The following is a 19,315-nucleotide window of genomic DNA, read 5'->3' on the forward strand; positions in this document are numbered from 1 at the left end:
AAACGAACACAAAAGTTAATGCAAAAAGTCATCTCAAAAAAGTTTATTAGCATGAATAAAAACGTGAAGAATGACAGTAAGTGAGAAAGTAACTTAGCATGGAAGAATATCCATTTAAACAGTTTATAATCAGCAAGGTTTGAAATAAATGGATAACTTTATTGCCAGACTTCAAGTGATTTCTTGAACAACAATTTGTGTTGTATCAGATTCCTCACTAGAACTATTGCTTCGGTTTGGATCTGATCCCTGTTGCAGGTAAGAATTTAAAAAATATCCCCTGTTACTGCTGGGCTGCAGAATGCATTGTTGGTTTAAGAGCTGATAAAAAAAGAAATTCTCATCCAAAGTCTCCATTTAAAAATTAAAAACAAAATTTTCCTAATCACACTACAAAGAAATACATTAGTATTTTGGCCATTAAAATTCTTACATAGTACTTAGTTATCATGGCAATCCCACAAATTCCCTCCCTTCACAGAACCGTAGATCAAATCTCTCTTTCAGAGGCTGCTTCTTGGCTTTGATTCTGGAGATTTACTTCACGTAGGCTTACACGGGCTTCAGGACAAAGACAGCATCATCTAGTACATAGTAGTCATTATACATATCACCTTCACATAGGTATGGCAGTCTGGTGAAAGCCTCTATGGCAAAACCAGCTTTACCGAACACTTCTGGCAGGCTATTAACCTGTTCCTCCCAAGTATGCCCTTTGATTTCCAAAACTTCTGAGGGCTTTTCCCACTTGCCACCTACTGAGAAAAGAAAACAAGTTTTGTTTCAATTATAAAGTAAACTTAATTGTGTGTTGTGTTTTCTTTCAGAAATTACACTGCATAGACTGCAATCCATTCATTCAAATACAAGGTTGACAAGCCATAGATCAATTCAAGGTTTTTCAGAAGAACAAGCAGCTCCAAAACTAAAACTGAAAAGGACTCTCCATCACTGAGACTGGTGTTCAGCAGCCATGGACAGACGGACAATTTAACAAAGATCTTTGCCAGCACTGTATTTTTTTTCTTTATGCCTACAGTTTGGCCAAAAAATTACCGTCAAGTAATTACATACATAGAGATAGCAAGTTGAAAAATCATGATTTGCTGAGCAGTTTTCAGTGGTAAACTATTTTGCTGGTTAGATAAGGAATGGCGACAGAATTTGTTGTGGAATGGACACTTACAAGCTGACGTAACAAAGATAGTTTAAGGCCACATAAAAATAAGAAACTGAATGCATGTATTACACTGAAAAATATTTTACTTGCTTTATACAATGAATAAATCTGAAGTACTACAGGCAGAACTCTCAGTTTGACGTTCAGAAGCGTTCACTCACTTTCAAAGTAATGTGGAAACATTTTCTGGTGTGTGCTGTACATGTAGCATGTTTGCTAAACGCAACAGTAAAGCCCCTTCTAAACAGGAAGTTCGAAATCTCGTGACTCAGAGTGTTCTGCAACTCCAGATAGTTTCTAAGTTCCTCTTCCTTCAAGCAGAATACTTCTCAGAAAGATACAAGAAATGGCATCTGTCAACAAATTCCAAAAATTGCTGGTGCTGGCACTCGACTGGATTCTGTACAGTATTGGTAAGACTTCTTTTTTTCTAAGCTTCTTTCTACCTTCTCATGTAATTGAATATACAGGATTAAAAATGTTGTGGCTATGATCTGCAACGTAGCTGGAAGTATAGTAAAATGCTCTGCTAAGAGTTGATTTCTTCGATATTCATGCAACTTCCAAAACAAATAACTCTTCACAAATATCTTTTCTTTCAAAATCTGAAATGCTTCTGTAATCTCTGATTTTTTGAGTCAAATCCTACTGTAGTCCCCTGCAAGGAATGCTCCAGCAGCAGCAGCATGGCTTCAGTGCCACTGTGTTTGTTTGGGAGGAGGGTTTAGGCAGCCTGGCTACTGAAACTGTGGAGTTCTGCCCTGTAAGGCCAGAGCACAAAAGCGAGCTGTAAAAGGAGATGATAACTGCTGGAGCACAGCATTCTTCACCACGCAGAATGTAACTGACGACTTACACCACTACAGTGTTCAGACTGCTGCAGCTGCTATGGAGTGGCTCTGATGTTGATTTGACAGAATTTCATTTCATTCCAGACACCAAATCTGCTTGAATCTGGTCCATAAAACATTCAGTGAGAGAAATGATGAAGGGACTGTGCTGACTGTACACAGTAGAGCCTTACAGATGGCGTATCAGCACACTCATTAAGACAGACATCTATTTATTTTTATTCTAATTTGTTACTTTCTAGAGCACAGGAGAGGACGCTGCTAAGCTATTTTCATGTTCACTGCCTAAGCTCAATTCCATTTTTTAAATAATTAATTGATGTGAATAAAATTAGATATACTAAAAGTATTTAAATAATGTTTCAAGTTTTTATTGAACTTTAAAACAAAAGTAAATCTGCCAGACCATCAAGCCTAACATTTCAGTTCCTTAATTAGAATTCTCCCTGATTAATCTTCCTGTTTTCTCTACGCATATTCTTAAATGCCAGAACTAACAAGCAATATTGTTATCCCTAGAAACCCAGAGTCAATATGAGCAACGAAGTGGAATAATGCCTAGGAATTATTAAGAATTCTTCCCAATGTTACAAAAGTGCTAAGTTTTAAATGTCTTAGTTTCTGATATTTCTGCTGCCTCCATCAGGCAGTCTCACTGGACTCCCAGATGTGGGAGAAGAGAAACCCTTGGTGAAATACATCACTGAGTATCTATGTGTAAGTCACCCACCCCATCTACCCATCCTACACATTCAAAGCCTGAAACGCATTTTTCTCCATTCCCACCCACCTCTCTGCATGAACCATAAGCAGCTCTTTTGTTTCTTTTAAATGATGCTTTGCTATCTCACTGTCACTCACGTGGCTGTTTATTCTCAACAGGTGCTACAGGTAACTGCCATGTCACTGTAACACAGCCCAGGTTCCAGGAAGCTGAACACTCAGCGCACACTGCGCTCCTAACGTGTGCTTTCTCTGCCCATGGATGCTCCCCATCTCAGCCTCAAGTTCTATGGTTTCGCTTTTTTACTAACAGACATGAGGATCTGTGCACTCCTGAATGCACGAATCGCCAGAAGTTCCAAGTGCATACATCATCAGAAAATAACTACTGGCTTCAAATCAACAACCTGACTGTAAACGACAGCGCTCTTTATTTCTGTGGGATAGCATTTGCAGATTCAGGCTCACCCCATTCTAAGCAAACAGGAGATGGAACAGTACTGACAAAAAGAGGTCAGTTCATTATTCATTCCTAAAGAAGCGCGGTCAAAAGAAGTACATTTTCTTTCCTAAATACTCTATTTAGATGCTTAAAATAGCATTTAAGATAGAAATACCAACCAAAACGTCAGAGGAGTATGACTTAATACTTATTGTGAGGCTACAGAGGGATTCTACAGATAAGCACCTCAGTGTCATTTGCTTACTAGACTGTTCTGTTACACGATGCAAATGACTCCAGAATTCCACTACAGGAAGAAATTTGCTACCTAGCCCTACTGTGCACCCTCCTACATCAAAACCTGGATGGCTACTAGAAAGGATGTAGCAAGTGAGAAGTAGAGAAACTGACATTTATTGAAAATACATCCAACACAGAACAGGGTTTCAGGACTGGGGATTCACAGTGCCAGCTTGAGCCAAAAGTTTTAGTCCTATACCTCTGCAATGTTTGCCATCTAGTTAAAAGATGATGTGACTTCATTCATTACACTTCAATTTTACATGGTTAAATAAAAGAAAACTAGCAGGATTATTATTTTCCCCCCTATCCTTCCTTCCCCAGACTAGTTTTATTTCTAAACAAAAGCCTAAATGCTTTTATTCAGATGTTCTTTAATTACAGCAGAATACTGGGTTTTATTCTCTATCCCCTAAGGAATGTTTATAATCAGAAATAACAAGTCTCCACTGCCCTTGCAGGTGATCGTACTAAGAAATTAAGATCAGAAATTAGTTTTAAAAAATTACATTAATTTAATTCTGCGGAGGAAGGAGGCTGATATGCAGAGTTATAAGGAAATTAATGGACTCATAAAAACTGTTTGTTACTCTAACTCTCACTTCTAACTAAGCAGAGAGGCACAACACTGAAGAGTTCAACTCCATGATCATCATCTCAACGTTACTGCTGCTATACAGCATTACTGCATTCACAATCCTTGCAGCCCACAAGGTAGGCTCAAACCGATTTTGTGACTGAACTTTAAGCAGTCCTAGCACCTCCACAAGGAGAACAAATTCCCGGCTTCCATAACACCTGTAGTTATAGCAATGTGGTTGGTTGAATGAAGTTCATATGTTGCACACATCTGTCTGCAACAGCAATCACATTTCTTTTTTAAATGAAATGCTTTAAATTAAAAAAAAAAAAAAAAAAAAAAAAGGCTAAAATTATACTGAGTGTTTTAATCAGCAGGTGGGAGACTATTTATTAATGCACACACAAAAAGTAGAGCTAGAAATTACCACAAGTCATTAACTCTCTGGATTGGCTTCCATTAGAAGCAAAATAATTTAAATTCAATGCCAACATATTTGTGAGCTAACAGCCAGTAAACTGACTTTACTTGTATAAAGAAATTGTGTTCATCCATTGTGCAAACACAGACATTGGTAAAACTGATGCATATAGGAGCACGACATGTGAATATGGACTTTACAGCTGTCTGTGGTACAGCATGGCTCCTGGCTGTAGTGACAGCTGTCTAACCAAAGACAGGAAGCTTGTTGTTGTTTTGTTCCCTGAATACTATAGGGGAAAAAAATCAATCGCCTTTTTCACCAGGAGAAAAGCTGCTATCTTACTTTTGACAACTTGGCCGTGCTTCGGGCAGGTTCTGTTGAACACAAAATATTTACATCATCTACTACAGAAACCAAAAAAGGCTGTATATGTTTGAAAACTCTTGATTTTTTCAACGTCACATAAGCAAATCTATTAAGTTGACTTTTATATATTCTCACCATAATAAGGCAACACTTCATTATTGTGCTACTTCACTTGTTGCTAAATCATCCCCTTGTTTTAATCATTTTTTATTCCCTCTCCTTCCAGTTAAAACGAAAGCTGCTAAGTAGAAGTGAGAATGAAGGGCAGAGAACAGAGAACTGTGTACGTCATCACCGTCTGCTTTACCTATACTTTAGAGAGTAATAAAAAGCCATACTTGCTATTTAAATATCCATTAAAGAAGGTAGATATGTTAAGAGATGTAGTATTAATCTAATTTAAACTCCTTGAGCTGCTGTAAGCTCCTAGAGCGTTATTTAGTAACTTTCCCAAATACATACACTGGGAAAATAATCAGAACTATAAAAATGCAGCAAAAGATGCTTCTCCCAGCTGTAGCACTCAACTGTAGCACTAACCTAGCATGTTTTAAATCCTTTACAGAAAATCACTAGTGGCCGAAAAATTTTTCGAGCAATAGCCCAAGAACTGCAAAAGCAGCGTTATGCTGAGCACTGCCAGCAGCCTGTAAGTTTTATCTACGTGGGAAAAACAGACATAAACAAGCTTTTGTATTTTTATATATATATATATATATATATAATATGTACTTACACATATGTATCTATGCATGCACATACATGTGCATTTAACAATGAAGCCTCTGTAGGCTTGTATCCTGCCAAGAAGTTGCTCCAGCAAGTTGTTCTGGACTCTGATAAAACAAATTCATTAGGGCTCATTCTTGAAAACATTTCATTTTAGTTCCTCTTGTGCCCTCAGGCCAGGGTGGTTCAATGACAGAACCGTAAGAAAATTGTTTCAAAACACCTCTGTAACACTCTTACAGATGTTTCCCCCAATTCAACATGTAGCCTAAATTAAGCAGTCAGTACCACTGGATAAAGCCACACAACTTACTTCATCATTCCAAATTTCCAGCACTAAGTCTTGAATGGCAATACAGCAAAAAAGTTTTGCATGTCGTCAAAGATACAGAGGCAATTTCAGAAGCCACATGTACTTGCAAGCAAAAAAAAGGCTTCCAAGTGATCCTTCAAAAAAAAAAAAAAAAAAAAAAAAAAAATCAGCTTCTCTTGAGAAACATTATAAATTCTTCCCTATTCTAAGCTTACACTGAGCTATTTCAGAGGAGTGATGCAAAAGAAAAAGGGAATAGAACAGCAAGTCAAGCACTTCTCCTCTAAACATTTTCACTTTACCTCTGTACCACCCTAATTGATTTCCTCTGTGATTATCCCTTTAAAGACTTCAAGTCCCTGCTGACTTAATCCTTGGTTTGAGTGTCAGACATGAACACAGTGAAAATACAAGATATGTCTTAATGCCTCTGTGCTCTCTGAGGAGTAAGAGAAGGCAAGAGGAAAAAGAAACGTTTAGAAACCTGTAGGTACCATACAGCCAGATAGATGACTTGATAAACAGGGAGGGAAGGAGTTTGCTGAAACAGTAAAGGGTGGAATTTACCTCTAAAAGGAAGTTCTGCATTTAAAAAAAAGCCAAAAACATTTGCATCAGTAGGTAAACACTTATACATTTTTCCCTAGGATCATTTGGAGGATGACACTGTTTATCAGAACAGATGAGTATCTGCTGCGTTTCCAATTTGTTGGATATGTTTGATGCAACTGAAGGGGCTGATGAAGAAGTGAAGCTTTGTCACAGACTTACTTTCCTTTAAAACGCAAGGAGCAAAGCGTACAGGGCAGTGTTCTTTGAGAGTGCTGAAGAGATCATCAAAACCAACATTATGTCTGCTACACATTACTTCCCATTCCACAAGAACAAAAACAGCGGGAGAAGGCTTCATCTTTTAGAAGAGAACTGCTAATGCTTCATAGAAACTTCCCCTTTCAATTTAGATTTAATTCTACACATTTTTACATGAATGTCAATGCATTTCTTATATGTGAATTGTGCATTTGTGTAAGATGTACATGAATCAACAGCAACAAAATAAACTCATTACACAGTGACGTTCAGTCTTCATTCATATTGGTGTGGTAGTTATAGTGGATAGACGGATGAAAAACTACTGAGTCTTACAGCAGCTTCAACAGCAAAGCAGATGTATTCTGTAGGTAGGCAAGCAGGAAAAAAAGCCCACAACAGATAACATAAATGCACATACTATCATGCTAAAGCTCATTTGGGATGGGAACATCCCCTAGCCTACCTAAGAAAGGAAGATGGCAGTCACTGTGAAAAGGCTGCTCTAGCAACTTGAACATCAATCACCAGCAACACAGCTCCTTTCCTCCAGCACTACCATCCAAAGTCAGGATTATCCGGATGCCAACCTTTGCTCACAACAGATGCTGGCATGAACACAGAAGGGCACAGAAGTTACAAACCAGCTAATGTACAAAATCAGCACTTGGAGAAGTGACCTGCTGATGCCAGGCATACCTCCTGCTCAGGAACAACTGCATCTGTCATTTAAATGAAGCAAGGACTGAAGTGCTACTTCTCATTTCAGTGACATGAGAACTGACAGATCAGACAAAGGCCCCACCTAGCACAGCACTGTGTTTCCAGATCTACTTAATACCAAACGCTTCAGGAAAATGAAAAATGCACCTTCCTCTTCTTATCCCTATGAAGCAATCAAATAAAAACTAATGTGTTCAACAAGAACATTTCACAATCCCAGGCTGATAGTGTTGATTTTTTTCTGAACTTTGGTGGTGAGTTCAACATTTTTATTTTGGAGAAACTTAAACCATTCTAGTCTATTATTTAGAACTGACTTTATACAAATGCAATGTCTGTATTAGGAAATACAAAGCATTTTATAATCACCCAATAGGATACCTACCAAAATTACTAAGTTAGACTAGTCACACAAGAGCATGTTTTGTTATGATCCCATATGATTCATACAGCTTACTTGACAATATACGTGAGCAGGAAGTGCATTACTTGTTCTACATGTGGAAAATAAAACTTCCGCGAAGAGCTGCATTTATGACTTAGCAACTGCAGACTCTAGGTGTCACTGTAATTCCAGAAACAGCACAGAAAAAAACGTTACCTCCCACTCTACCTCGCTTTGTTCTCTTTGGGCAGGCTTCGCATTGTCAGTTTCTGCAACTGCTGTCAAACTACACTAAGTGTAGTAACCCAGATATGTTTCATATCTCCAACTCTCAAAACTGATCCCTACCTGACCCATCCCTGTCCATTCGCTCCCCACTTTAAAATTCAGAAATCTCCCCAAGCAGGTCCAAACTTTTAAATTAGCTGATACAAAGAGCAATCCAAGATCCATACAATTTTTTTTCTTATTATAAAGCTTACGTACACATGTGACATTTAAGGTATAATCTTGTAGAACAACAATGAAAATACTGGAATCTAAAATATTTCGTATGTGATGAACACAGAATGGCTCTTCACTGTTTCTTTAGGCTATAGCTGAATAGATCTTAAGTTGGAAAGCTTCAGTGGAATGCCAATAACTTGTGCACTTAGTAACTTGCACTGTCCAGAAATGTTTATATAGGCCCATATCCACAACTGAGGTAAACAAAGTAAAGATGTTTTGAAGTTTCAGTCGATATTTACCAACTGGAACGCTGGAAATGATAATGGCATACTACAGTTAATCTGTCACATGTTGCAGGTCACAGACAGCCACAAAACACCATCACTGCACTAGCTGAGAATACTGACTAATCATTTACAAGTTGCCAGAATAAACCAAAGTTTGCCTTCAATTTACAGGCTATCTTAGCTGTTCTCGTTCAAAGTTGAAATCCACTCTAAGATCAGCAACCAGAGGACAGGTTTCTAGTCTCTCAGGATTTCCAAATTTAATATATTACTCTATTCCCAGTATGCTGCAGGCAAATAATGATGGATTATAAATGGACTTGGAGTATTTTTTTCTTCCTTAATTTATCTACCTCCTGGTGAGTGAGGAAGTTACATGTGTTCTACCGTGGTTACCCAACAACACGCAGAAGGGTAGATACTGGGCGCAACAGTGATTGCAAAACGCAATGACAGTAGTTATGAAGGCACACAAACACAAACCACTCCTCGATTTCTGCTTCTAATACATTCATGGAAGTCTAGTGAGACAATGCTGTTACCTGGAATTTAAAATAATTTTAAGTTGCTCAGGGACATGATTTAGCGGAGGGTTGTTAGTTGGGGTAATACAGTTAGGTTGTGGTTGGACTCGACGATCTTTAAGATCTTTTCCAACCTGAACAATTCTATGATCCTACGATTCTAAAGAGAGGAAGTGAAACAGTCCTACGTTATAGGAACACAGCTGCAACCAAATCTGCTTGAAAATATCATACAGATGCATAAGTCAAACTCCTATCTCATTTAAGGCATACTCCTTTTTAGAACACCTACCAAACTACATGCTCAAATACTATGCTTCAAGCAGTTCTTCAAATTACATTATTTTTTTTTTCCTTTGCCTGTCTCAATCCCCCTCCTTCCCCATTGTTAATGGCATAAAGAAAAATAGATTTGTTTTGATTTATAATTTCCAAAATGCTAACATTATTAGATCTGTACTTTCTGGGAGCACATATACTTCTGACATTTCTTACTAGTCATGGACAGCCAATGTCCAAAGAATGACTGATGAACACCAGCCTTTAGAACTCAAACCTCCTTTAGCATGCCTCAAGTTGAATCCCCACAAACACAGGCACCTTAAAGAAGCTTCTAGCCTCTTCTGATGTGCAGTTGCAGAGAAAGATTCATCCGAAATGACTCTCATGCATTTCTTTAAAATGCAACTACAGGAAATAATGGAATGTCAGCAACAAATTTTACTTCTTATTCCAGTTATTAGTACACTACTAATAATGGTTGGTATTTCCCATTAGTACATGGTCTGTATTTTACTCCAAGAGCTCATACTGGACAGCAAACATTATCTCCCTAGGAATTTTTAGGTGTAGTTCATCTGGAACGCTTGAAACAATTTGAGGTAAGCTGCTCTACTCAATACTACAGACAGTTCTGATGGATTTGTTCAACGGTTGCTAGAGACAACTGGGGTTACCTATGTGACAGCAGCAGAGGGCCCTAATCAGAGATCAGTTTTCCCATGTTGCTCCAACACAGCTCAAATGTGGCAACCTGCAGAACAGGATATGTGACTTCAATATCTGAAGTTGGTGCCAACAATGTATGCTGGGGAATTAAGAAAACGGCTCTTACCTCATGTGTCCTATTTACCTGTCATTTCATACTTCTCAACAAGCACACTACAGGTTATTTATAAATAAGTCAAATAAAAACATGTCAGTTATTTTAAAAACATCTAATTCAGAATATTGCAACCTACAAAAGCTTCTAGTTGCCTAATAGCTACTATCCATGTACTTACCGTTTTCCACATATGGATGAAAAGGCAGAACTAATGCTAGAATGACTCTGCCTCTAGTTGGCTCCAGGACACTTCTAATATCTTTTAATACAGTCAGTGGCTGATCACAGCGATCCAGCAAATTCAAACAGCTGATAACATCATACTGAAATCCCGTGTTCTGCCATTCATTTATACCAAGCACCCTACAGAGAGAGAAAGAGATAAAGAACCACGTTCAGAGGGAATCAACTGAGGACAAAAATTCCCAATTATTGTGCTGGTAGCACAGAAAGGTCAGCCAACCAGGCAGTGAGGAAAAGCAGTTGCTTTATTCTAGTCTTATGGAATAGAAAACTACTCAATGATAGGCATGCCTATATATTCAGCCACACCTTCATACTGCCATATAAACATCAAGCTATTATTATTAAAGTCTGGTGTCCTAAATTAAAACTGCACGTACTTCTCAAGTAACAACAAAGCTGAAATGTGATTAATGGTTTGCAGCATTTTAACCACCCTGACTTAGCAGTGTGCAAACCCAGTTGCTATTAACTGTCCACTTTTGGACAGGTATAGAAAAGAAATCCACAGTTCCTTCATTCTTCGTGTTGAAGTTTAGGGATACTAACCATTATTCAACCAGACCAGATCTGCTGCCTACAAGAACTTCCAGCCATTGTGACCGGAGCACAACTAAATTCTGACAGTGATGAGGTTTTTGTTACTAAGAACTGATCAATCCTAATGCTGAGAGCTAAGTATAATAAAAGATTCTTTATAAAGCAGTCTACAATCATAACTTTGAATGATTAGGTACAGATACCTGAATAATCTGTGTCTATAACCTTGCTTTGCTGTCCATCACTTCCTCTCACAATTTTGAACTGTTCATTCATCAGTATCCAGATTTTGTCTAATTGTCTTGTTTAAAGCAATTTATACAAACTATGAAAAAACAGACTTCAAAACAGTGCTGCCAATTTTGTCTTAACTGGTAACAGGGTACATTTGCATAACAAAAGCCCTGGTAATAAGGAACATCAGATGTGTTTGCTTTCTTGCTTTTGTATAGTTCAATCCTTTCCATAAAGATCAAACAACAGAAAAATTGACTGAAAATACTGGATGTTTATAAAATATTACAAAGATTATTTTGCAGTAATGTCTGATATAAACAACGTAGGGAGCATTCAGAACAATACCTGTATTTTTTCTTCTGAAGCTGCCAGATCATAGTTTCAGACAACTCAGTGGCATAGATTTCTTCAAAGTGAGGACTCATGACTTTAGTAACCTCTCCATCTCCAGCTCCTAAATCAAGAAGTCTGTGGGATTTCCATTCCGGATTTATTTTAAGCAGTCTTTGAAATTGTTCTGGGGAAAACACAAACATTGAGCCCCTTCCCAGCAGCCTGCAAGGTAAAGATGAGAAACATTCAATTTCATACAAGCTTGAGCAGGAAGGACAACGAAGTAATTTAAAATGTGCTTGGGCAGCAATCAGTCACACCAAATAGATAAGGTCACTGCTCAGAGAAATTTACAAATTCAGTTCGACTTGCCTCCTACTCGTCAGAGATCACACAAACACAGCTACATGCAGTTTTAGTGGCTAAGACTTCAGGAGGGATTTGATCAGGAAAAGAAGAGCTTGCAGGCTGCCGAGCAAGAAAATGATCACATACAAAAAAGCAGGGAGGGGGAAGATAAAGACTAAGCCTTATTTGTCACGTTTGCAGATCTGAATCGCTCCCACCTACCTAAAAAGGAGAAAGAAGGCAGAGCAAAGGAGACAGCAAAACAACTGCAGACGGAAGCATGCACAGAGAATAAGGAATAGGATTTGGAATTAGGAGGGATGGCAGGGAAGAGATTTAAAGAAAGCATGGGGATAACACTGCTGGAGTGGCAAAAGAAAAGACTTCTTAATTGTGTGTTACAATAGCTTTTGCTGCTATCTGCAGACCCTGCATTTAACACGATGAGCCGTCAAACGGCAAATAGGTGACTCATTAAGGCATTGGGCAGAGGTGACATCTGGATTCTTTATGGATCACGGCAACGGCACACACACCCAGAACTGACTGAAGGCTACACAGTGACAGATTGCTGCTGCCATAGCAGAATTCCGAAGATGAAAGAGTTAGGAGAACAAGCAGAGGAAAAAAGAACGGTCAATGACAGATTAAAGGTAGTAAAAAATATATATTATTTAAACTGATGTTGGATAGGAGGTTAAATTTAAGAAAGAAAATGAACAGAAATCTTATGATTAAGAGGAAAAAAGGTAAACAGATAAAAAGGATGAAAAAATAAAAAATCTGAAAAATAAGAGGTCTAGAGAGACTACTAAAAACAAACACCACCAGGCTGTACAGGTATGTAGAAGAAACTGAAGTAGGATATTAAATATATTAAAAAATCAAACAGAATACAACCAATCTATGCAGAATCCCTTTGCAGCACACATATCAGTCCACACTGTCTAACTGGCTCATGGTTATTATGCAGAACAGCACTATGAGGAGTTACTCAAAGCACTGAAGAGCCTTTGGGGGGAAAAAAAAATGCAAGAGAAAGACCATGAGAAGACCAAAGGAACCTTTATATAAGCCCACCAGTACTAAAAACATCACAGGAAGCTCAGAGACATCCGGTTAGAAAAGAAAGATTATTTTCCTAGCCCTAGTAGCCAGCTACTGTCCTCAAATCAGACTGTTCTGAAATACGTAAAGATGTGGGGATGGTGGAGAAATGGGACAAATGCAACAAAATGCATTGTTGATAGAGTCAAAAGTGCTAAGCTGTTACACACGTCTGAGCAAAAGAGAAGTGAGTGAGTAGAAACTTTGACTTCTTGGGGCTAAAACATGAAAGCAGCCACGACCAGCTAACCTCTCCCACAGCCAATCACAGAGAGATCAATGCAGTGCGACCAGGAGAGTGATGCTTTGCAAAATTCTCCTCTCCCACCTCACTGACGTTCATCAGCCAAATGCACCACACCAGAAGCTACCTGTTCATGTATGGCTTCTACACAAACCATGATGAAATTAAGTTTTAATGGATAAGACAGAGGATAAAATCCCATTCCATGCAAGCGTTACAAGACTTCACTCAGCAACTTCAGCATCATTTAGAAATCTGCCTAATTTTGCATTAGGTATGTCCATAAGCCTTAGTTGCAATGCAGAACTAACTGGACACAGCCACCTTAACGAGGACAACCACAATGGGAAATGCTACAGATATGGCAGCAGATAAAGGGCAAGGAGAAGGGAAAAAAGCAGAGAGGAGGACATCATCTAGCACAAAGAAAATACTCTCTTATTTAAGAGGATAATCAGATGAAAATTAAGTAATGATTACAAAATACAATTAGAATACTCTGCCTCTCTCCTGACTAATTGCTAACAGTCCCTCTGCCTTGCTCATACTGGAAATGGTGTTGTTTAATTAAGAGGTTTAGGGGAAGAGCACAGTAGGGCTTTGCAGACATTAGTCTGACAAAGGGAAAAGCGTAGAACCTTAAGGAAAGCTGACAGGTCAAGAAGTAGGGCTGAACACCTGAAAAACCTACATCCAAAACGTATGCAGTTTACCTAAGATTGACTTTTCACTTACCCATTGATAGATGTTCTAGACATAAAAAGGCTAAAAATTGAGGACACAAAAGAGTGATAGAGCTGGATAAACAGCCAGCCTGATTTTTCAATGCTGTTGTTTAAGAAGATCTGCGTTCCTTGGTCAAGGTAACTCTGGACAAAAATAGGCTGAAGGGATTCAGACAACTGTTCTGTGTTGCAGACATACCACTAGAGAAAGAGACAAAGGATCATTAAAAAGTTCAGCAATATAAAAATAGAATCGTTAAAAAGAAATTAAAACAAAGAGAGCTATTATCAGTTTCTATAAATACAAAAATTTAGCTTTCCCTCAAGACTTTTAAACAGGCTTCAGGATTAATTAACTCAGATACAAACCGCAATCAAGTGCGAACAGACGACTCTATAAATAACAAAATTTTATCCTCATCACTACATGGTACTTCAAAGAATTTTGTAAAACAACTTCACTATGGAACAGCACCACACCGGTAAAACAGTATGAAGTGGGGCAGGGTTGTTTTCTGTCTCTGCTCCTAATTTGTCACTGTATTCCCTGGAAAGATATCAGGAAGTGCATTTGAAATATTTTTCCCAGGAAGAGATAGAGAATCCCATCAATACTTTGAAGAGGTGCTCATCTGTCATTTTGCACTACTGGCCTACACTTCACTTACTAGTGCCAGCAAGAACGTCCACAAGCCTTTCACAACCATTTTGTCAATAAAGCTTACCCTGTCATCTCTACTAATAAAATAATCAGGTTCTCACATCCAAGAAATCATCAGTATCAGCTCAAAGACAGTTCTATACCTTCTTATTTGCAGAACACAAAGCCTGAGTAAAAATAGGCTCATGATTACTTTCAACCTGAGTTACCTGGTAACAACCAGTCCTATACAAACTTATCACCCCCTTAAACCTCACAGTAATGTTTCCTAATCTGTCTGCCTGTGTTTATGGTGCAGATAAAAAGTCACAAGTATGCTAAAAAGGTGTGTAGATTTTCATCAGAAACTTCTAAAAGTGCAGTGCTAAGGGCAGCACGTGGCCAGCTGGGGTAACCTCACAATGATTCTCACCTAAATCACTGTCTGGAGCCACACTATGAAGAATACATCATGGTCCCTTCACGTTTGCAGTATGACAGAGAGCAGTCAGTTACTGCATGTTTGCAGTGTTGAGCAGCACAGTGCAACTTCCAGTCACTACAGTAACACAAATGATAAAGGTACAGGACTCTCATTTCAGTATCCTGCTGCTCCACAGTAACAGTGCTGGCAAGCAGAGGGAAGCAGACAGCTGTAACAGGTCCGTGGGGCTGGATTCGTTAACAGAGGCCCCAGCAAACAGCATCAGTGCAGCAAGGTGTTCAGAGAGCCTCCAACAGAGGAGCAAACATACTCCAGCTTAAGTCTATTCTGAACTACTTGCACTCTGGCTAAGCTTCTGACAGCAGTACTCAGCAGTACTTCCAAGCACACATCATCTTTTCCTCCCAAACCCACACTGCATTGCAGAGCCTGGCACAAGGATCCTCAGCACTGCTATCTACTGGTTTGGGTCTTTTCTCACTGCAGCACAGATTAGGGATTCCCAAAAAGAAATAGCAAACAGTGAAAAAGCACTGATGCCAGCATACTTTGCCCATCCATCTGCAGATGGCAGGAGAGGACAGATTCATGGAGCTGAGGAGCAGGCTGGGATGAGTGTCAGCTCCAGCAGTTATTTGAGGCTGCTGCAGGTGCAGAGCAGTTCCTCACATTGCCATTTTCAATGGAGAAGGAAATGCATCCCAGTACCAAAGCTGTGGGAAATACTTTGATTCTTAGGAGGTATGAACGCCCATTTGCAGTACCTGAACTCACACACCTTGGTTCTGCACTGACCTCTATTACTGACAGTTTCAGGATCAAGCACAGAAACCAACTGCCCTACAATTCCTGTCCCTAAGACTCCTGAACACTGATGTATATTAATATAACCATTGGCATAACAATGGTGACAACTGTGAGAAGAGTTATTTCTGTAATTTACAAGGCTATGAACAATGCCCAATTCCTTCACAGTTAAACTTGCAAATAACAGTACTGGCTAAAACACTTATAACTATGTAATGCCTGTGAGTATTAGAAGTTATTCCAAATTACAGAGAAAAAAAAACAAAATCCATCCAAAATTCAAATAAAATAAGTGGTGAAAAACAGCTTAATTCTGGAACTAATGCCTCAAAATAGAACTTGCTTTTGTATTCCTCCATGCCCAATTCCTCAACAGCTCTTTTAATGCCACAAGTTTCATAACAGAAAGCACATCAATCTGGTACAGAACAATGGTAGAAAAACTACAGCATGTCAAAGAAATCTGAAGTTTTAAGTCACATAATAAAAATTACTACTGCCTAATATTGAAAGAAAACAAGAACATACATTTTTAAACTAACTTACATAAAACTAACAAAATCGGTGAAACTGCTGAGGGGGCCCTGTTCCAAGGCCCTCAACACGCAACCCCAGCTCATGAATGATGCCAGGTCTGTAACCCTAAGTCTTACTAAGCTTACCAGATGATCAGAACAATAAAGTTGAAAACCAAATCCAGTGAAGTGGAAGCAAAGGCTGCTGACAGTCTACCTGTGAGTGACACCACTGCCTTCACAGCATGTTTTCTTGATCTACTTATCTTTCCAGTACAGTTTTTAAACAGGAAACATTTGCAAGTTTTCTTCGTTCAGCAGAAAAAAGGTTCTTTCTGTAAGTTCAGCCTCAGTTTCTGTCATTCCACCCGCTGAATGACCCAAATGCAGCTGAGCTCCCTCACCCCAGCACCGGGCTCACTGGCAGCAGGGCTCCGGCTGTCACTGCCCACTCAGAGCAGGAAAACCCTCCAGTAACGGATCAGCCCGAAGAACTAGCATGTACGAGCAACCCTCGAGTACTTACATCACATCTTCTTCGTTAGCTCAGCTATACACATATGACTTAGATAAAATACCTTCCTTCAGCTCTGCACGAGTTACTGCCCTCCTGAACTCCTGCCAGATTTTCGATAGCATTTCAGCAAACCGTAGCACAGACCCGACCATATCTGAAAAGCAATCCCACCTCAGAGCCACCGAACGGCCTCGGCGTGGCTCCGACTCCCCCGCGGGCTCCCTTCGCCGTGCCCGCGCCGCCAAACACAGCGCTGACCTTTCACTGCAGTTCTGTCACCATGCAAACTCCACTTTGTCACCTACCGCCGCTCGAGGCCTCCGCGCGCTTTGTCGCTTTTCGCACCCACAGGAACGTCCCTCCTTCACGACACGCCGGCACTGACACGGCGCCCGCTGTGTCACCGCACACCACTGTCTCCACCGCATCCACCGCACCGCGCAGACTTCGCCCAGGCTGCGTTCGCTCAGCGGGACGAGCGGCACGGCGGCTCAGGCAGGCCGGCAGTCCTGGCCGCGCCGCCGCGGCCCCGGGACGCCGACACGGCTTTCTCCGGCCTCCCTTCCCCCCCCGCCCGCCGCCTCTCACCCGAGGAGCGCACGTCAACTTTCTCGCTAGGAGGACGCGGCCGCCGCCGCTCTTTGTCTCGCTCGGGCCCGCGGCCCTTCGGCCGGCACAGGGCCGCTCCCCGCCCCGGTACCTCGGGCCGCCCGGCCCCCGCCCGCCGCCTCCCGCGGCGCTGCCCCGCTCCTGCAGGGCCCGGCGGGCGCGAGGAGGGGGAGCGGAGGGGCGGGGAGGGCGGGGCAGGGCAAGCGGAGGCCGCTCGGCCGTACCTGGTGGTTTTCCCCGGCGCCCGGCGGGCCGTGGCTGCCCATCATATTCGCGTAGAGGGACCTGGATAAAGGGCTCCGCAGGTACCTGGCGGGGCCGGCCCACATCCTCCTCCTCAGCGCCCACAGGAGCAGGGTGTAGCAGCCCAGCCAGCACGGCCACAGTCTCATCGGGGGACGGGGCGCGCAGTCACCCCCTCCCACGGCCGCCTCCCCTCTCCACGGCAGCGGCGGCGGCGCGCAGCCCGCCGAGCTCGGCGCCCCGCCGGGGCCCGCACGCACACCTCAGGGCGGAACGCGGCGCCGCGGCGGCGGGGCCCGGTCGGACCGCTTCGCTGCGACACGCCGGGGCCCGGCGCGCACCCGCTCCGTCCCTTTCTCTCGCCGATCGCGGGGCGGGCGGGGCGCCGCTGTCGAACCGCAGAGCGGCGAATGGCGGCGTTCGATCCACGCCGCTCCCACAAAGGTGGCGGTCCCTCCCCGAGGCTCGCGCCTCCTCCCTCAGGCGCGCACGTGCGTGGCCCCGCCCCGCCCTCACACCCGCGTGCGCCCGCGCGGAGCAGCCGGAGCTCGAGGCGCTGAGGCGGGAAGGAGCTGAGGGGAAAAAAGCGGGGTTCGCATTGCAGGCCTTAAATCACCGATTCATTCCTGTCGGAAAAGACCTCTAAGATAGCCGAGTCCAACCCAAACCATCTGCACCCTGCCACTGACCTCAGTGTCACATCCCCGCTGTTCTTGAACACCTCCAGGGATGGCGACCACATCTCCCTGTGCAGCCCATGTGCAGTGCCTCACTGCTCCTGAGATTTTTCCTAACATCCAACCTCAACCTTCTCCGGTGCAACTTAAGGCCATCATCTCTTACCATATTAGCAGAACAAAAGCCCCAGTTCCTGTAGGTTTGGTTACATGTTACACCACTCTTCTCACTTATGTTTGAACAAACTTAGGTTATTTGTACTAAGATAGTGAGGAATACCACATCCAGCTGAACATAAGTGCAAAGCGAGACAAAGCCTCTCTCATTAGTTGAGATTCCATCTGTGAATGGTATCGGGGCTATTGCTTCTAGCCTCTCAGAAGAATGTTTCTTAACAACCACTAAAGAAAGCAATCTCTTTCCTTTAGATCCAGTTTGAAAGTCCACCATCCTCACATCCTGATAGAAAGACGTGGGAAGTCAAACCAGCACAGGACACAGCATCTACCGCCTCGGAGACCCTCTGATCAAGAACTGATAAATCCAGCCTTGGAAATCAACTTACTTTTTCCTCCGGGAATAAAACAGCTTTATAATCAAAATCCAAGGTGAAAAAAGCTAAATTTGCTGCTTACTTACAGCATCTACTTGAATCTACTGGAATCTACTAGATTTAACAGACATCTACTTGCAGTGTGTAAATAAATACATAAGATTACTTTAGGTTAATTACATGCTGGTGACAAGGAAACATTTTATCACATGTAAAATACAGATAATTAGTTTCATACTGAATAAGAGATACACTAGCTTTTACCTTTGTATTGTTAATATAGAAACTGGGTATGTTTTAGTAAGACATTTCAAGCTTCCTGCTCGGGGTTACATTTGT

The 19,315-nt window shown here is 41.5% G+C and overlaps 2 protein-coding genes across 5 annotated transcripts; one reads left to right on the top strand and one right to left on the bottom strand.

Annotated features, from left to right (window-relative positions):
• Positions 1-28: 28 nt before the first annotated feature.
• On the bottom strand, positions 29-17,999 carry METTL9 (methyltransferase like 9). 4 transcript variants are annotated; one of them, XM_052680512.1, is made up of 5 exons: positions 17,727-17,999; positions 13,980-14,170; positions 11,558-11,767; positions 10,371-10,555; positions 29-755 (listed from the first exon to the last, which is right to left on the bottom strand). In XM_052680512.1, the coding sequence occupies exons 1-5, from the start codon at positions 17,892-17,894 to the stop codon at positions 553-555; spliced, it is 957 nt and encodes a 318-aa protein (XP_052536472.1). In that variant the 5' UTR covers positions 17,895-17,999; the 3' UTR covers positions 29-552. The 4 variants fall into 4 exon arrangements, with proteins under 4 accessions (XP_052536472.1, XP_052536471.1, XP_052536473.1 ...); XM_052680511.1 differs by having other exon boundaries at positions 29-758; positions 17,727-17,995; XM_052680513.1 differs by lacking the exon at positions 17,727-17,999 and adding an exon at positions 17,199-17,438 and having other exon boundaries at positions 29-758.
• On the top strand, positions 1,434-6,984 carry IGSF6 (immunoglobulin superfamily member 6). Its single transcript, XM_052680515.1, has 6 exons — positions 1,434-1,593; positions 2,914-3,267; positions 4,113-4,210; positions 5,093-5,149; positions 5,432-5,515; positions 6,556-6,984. Exons 1-6 carry the CDS (start codon positions 1,527-1,529, stop codon positions 6,592-6,594), a joined length of 699 nt encoding a protein of 232 aa, XP_052536475.1. The 5' UTR covers positions 1,434-1,526; the 3' UTR covers positions 6,595-6,984.
• Positions 18,000-19,315: the final 1,316 nt, after the last annotated feature.

This window comes from Tympanuchus pallidicinctus, unplaced genomic scaffold, assembly GCF_026119805.1.
Source record: "Tympanuchus pallidicinctus isolate F22 unplaced genomic scaffold, pur_lepc_1.0 scaffold18, whole genome shotgun sequence".
Taxonomy (NCBI): Eukaryota; Metazoa; Chordata; class Aves; order Galliformes; family Phasianidae; genus Tympanuchus; species Tympanuchus pallidicinctus.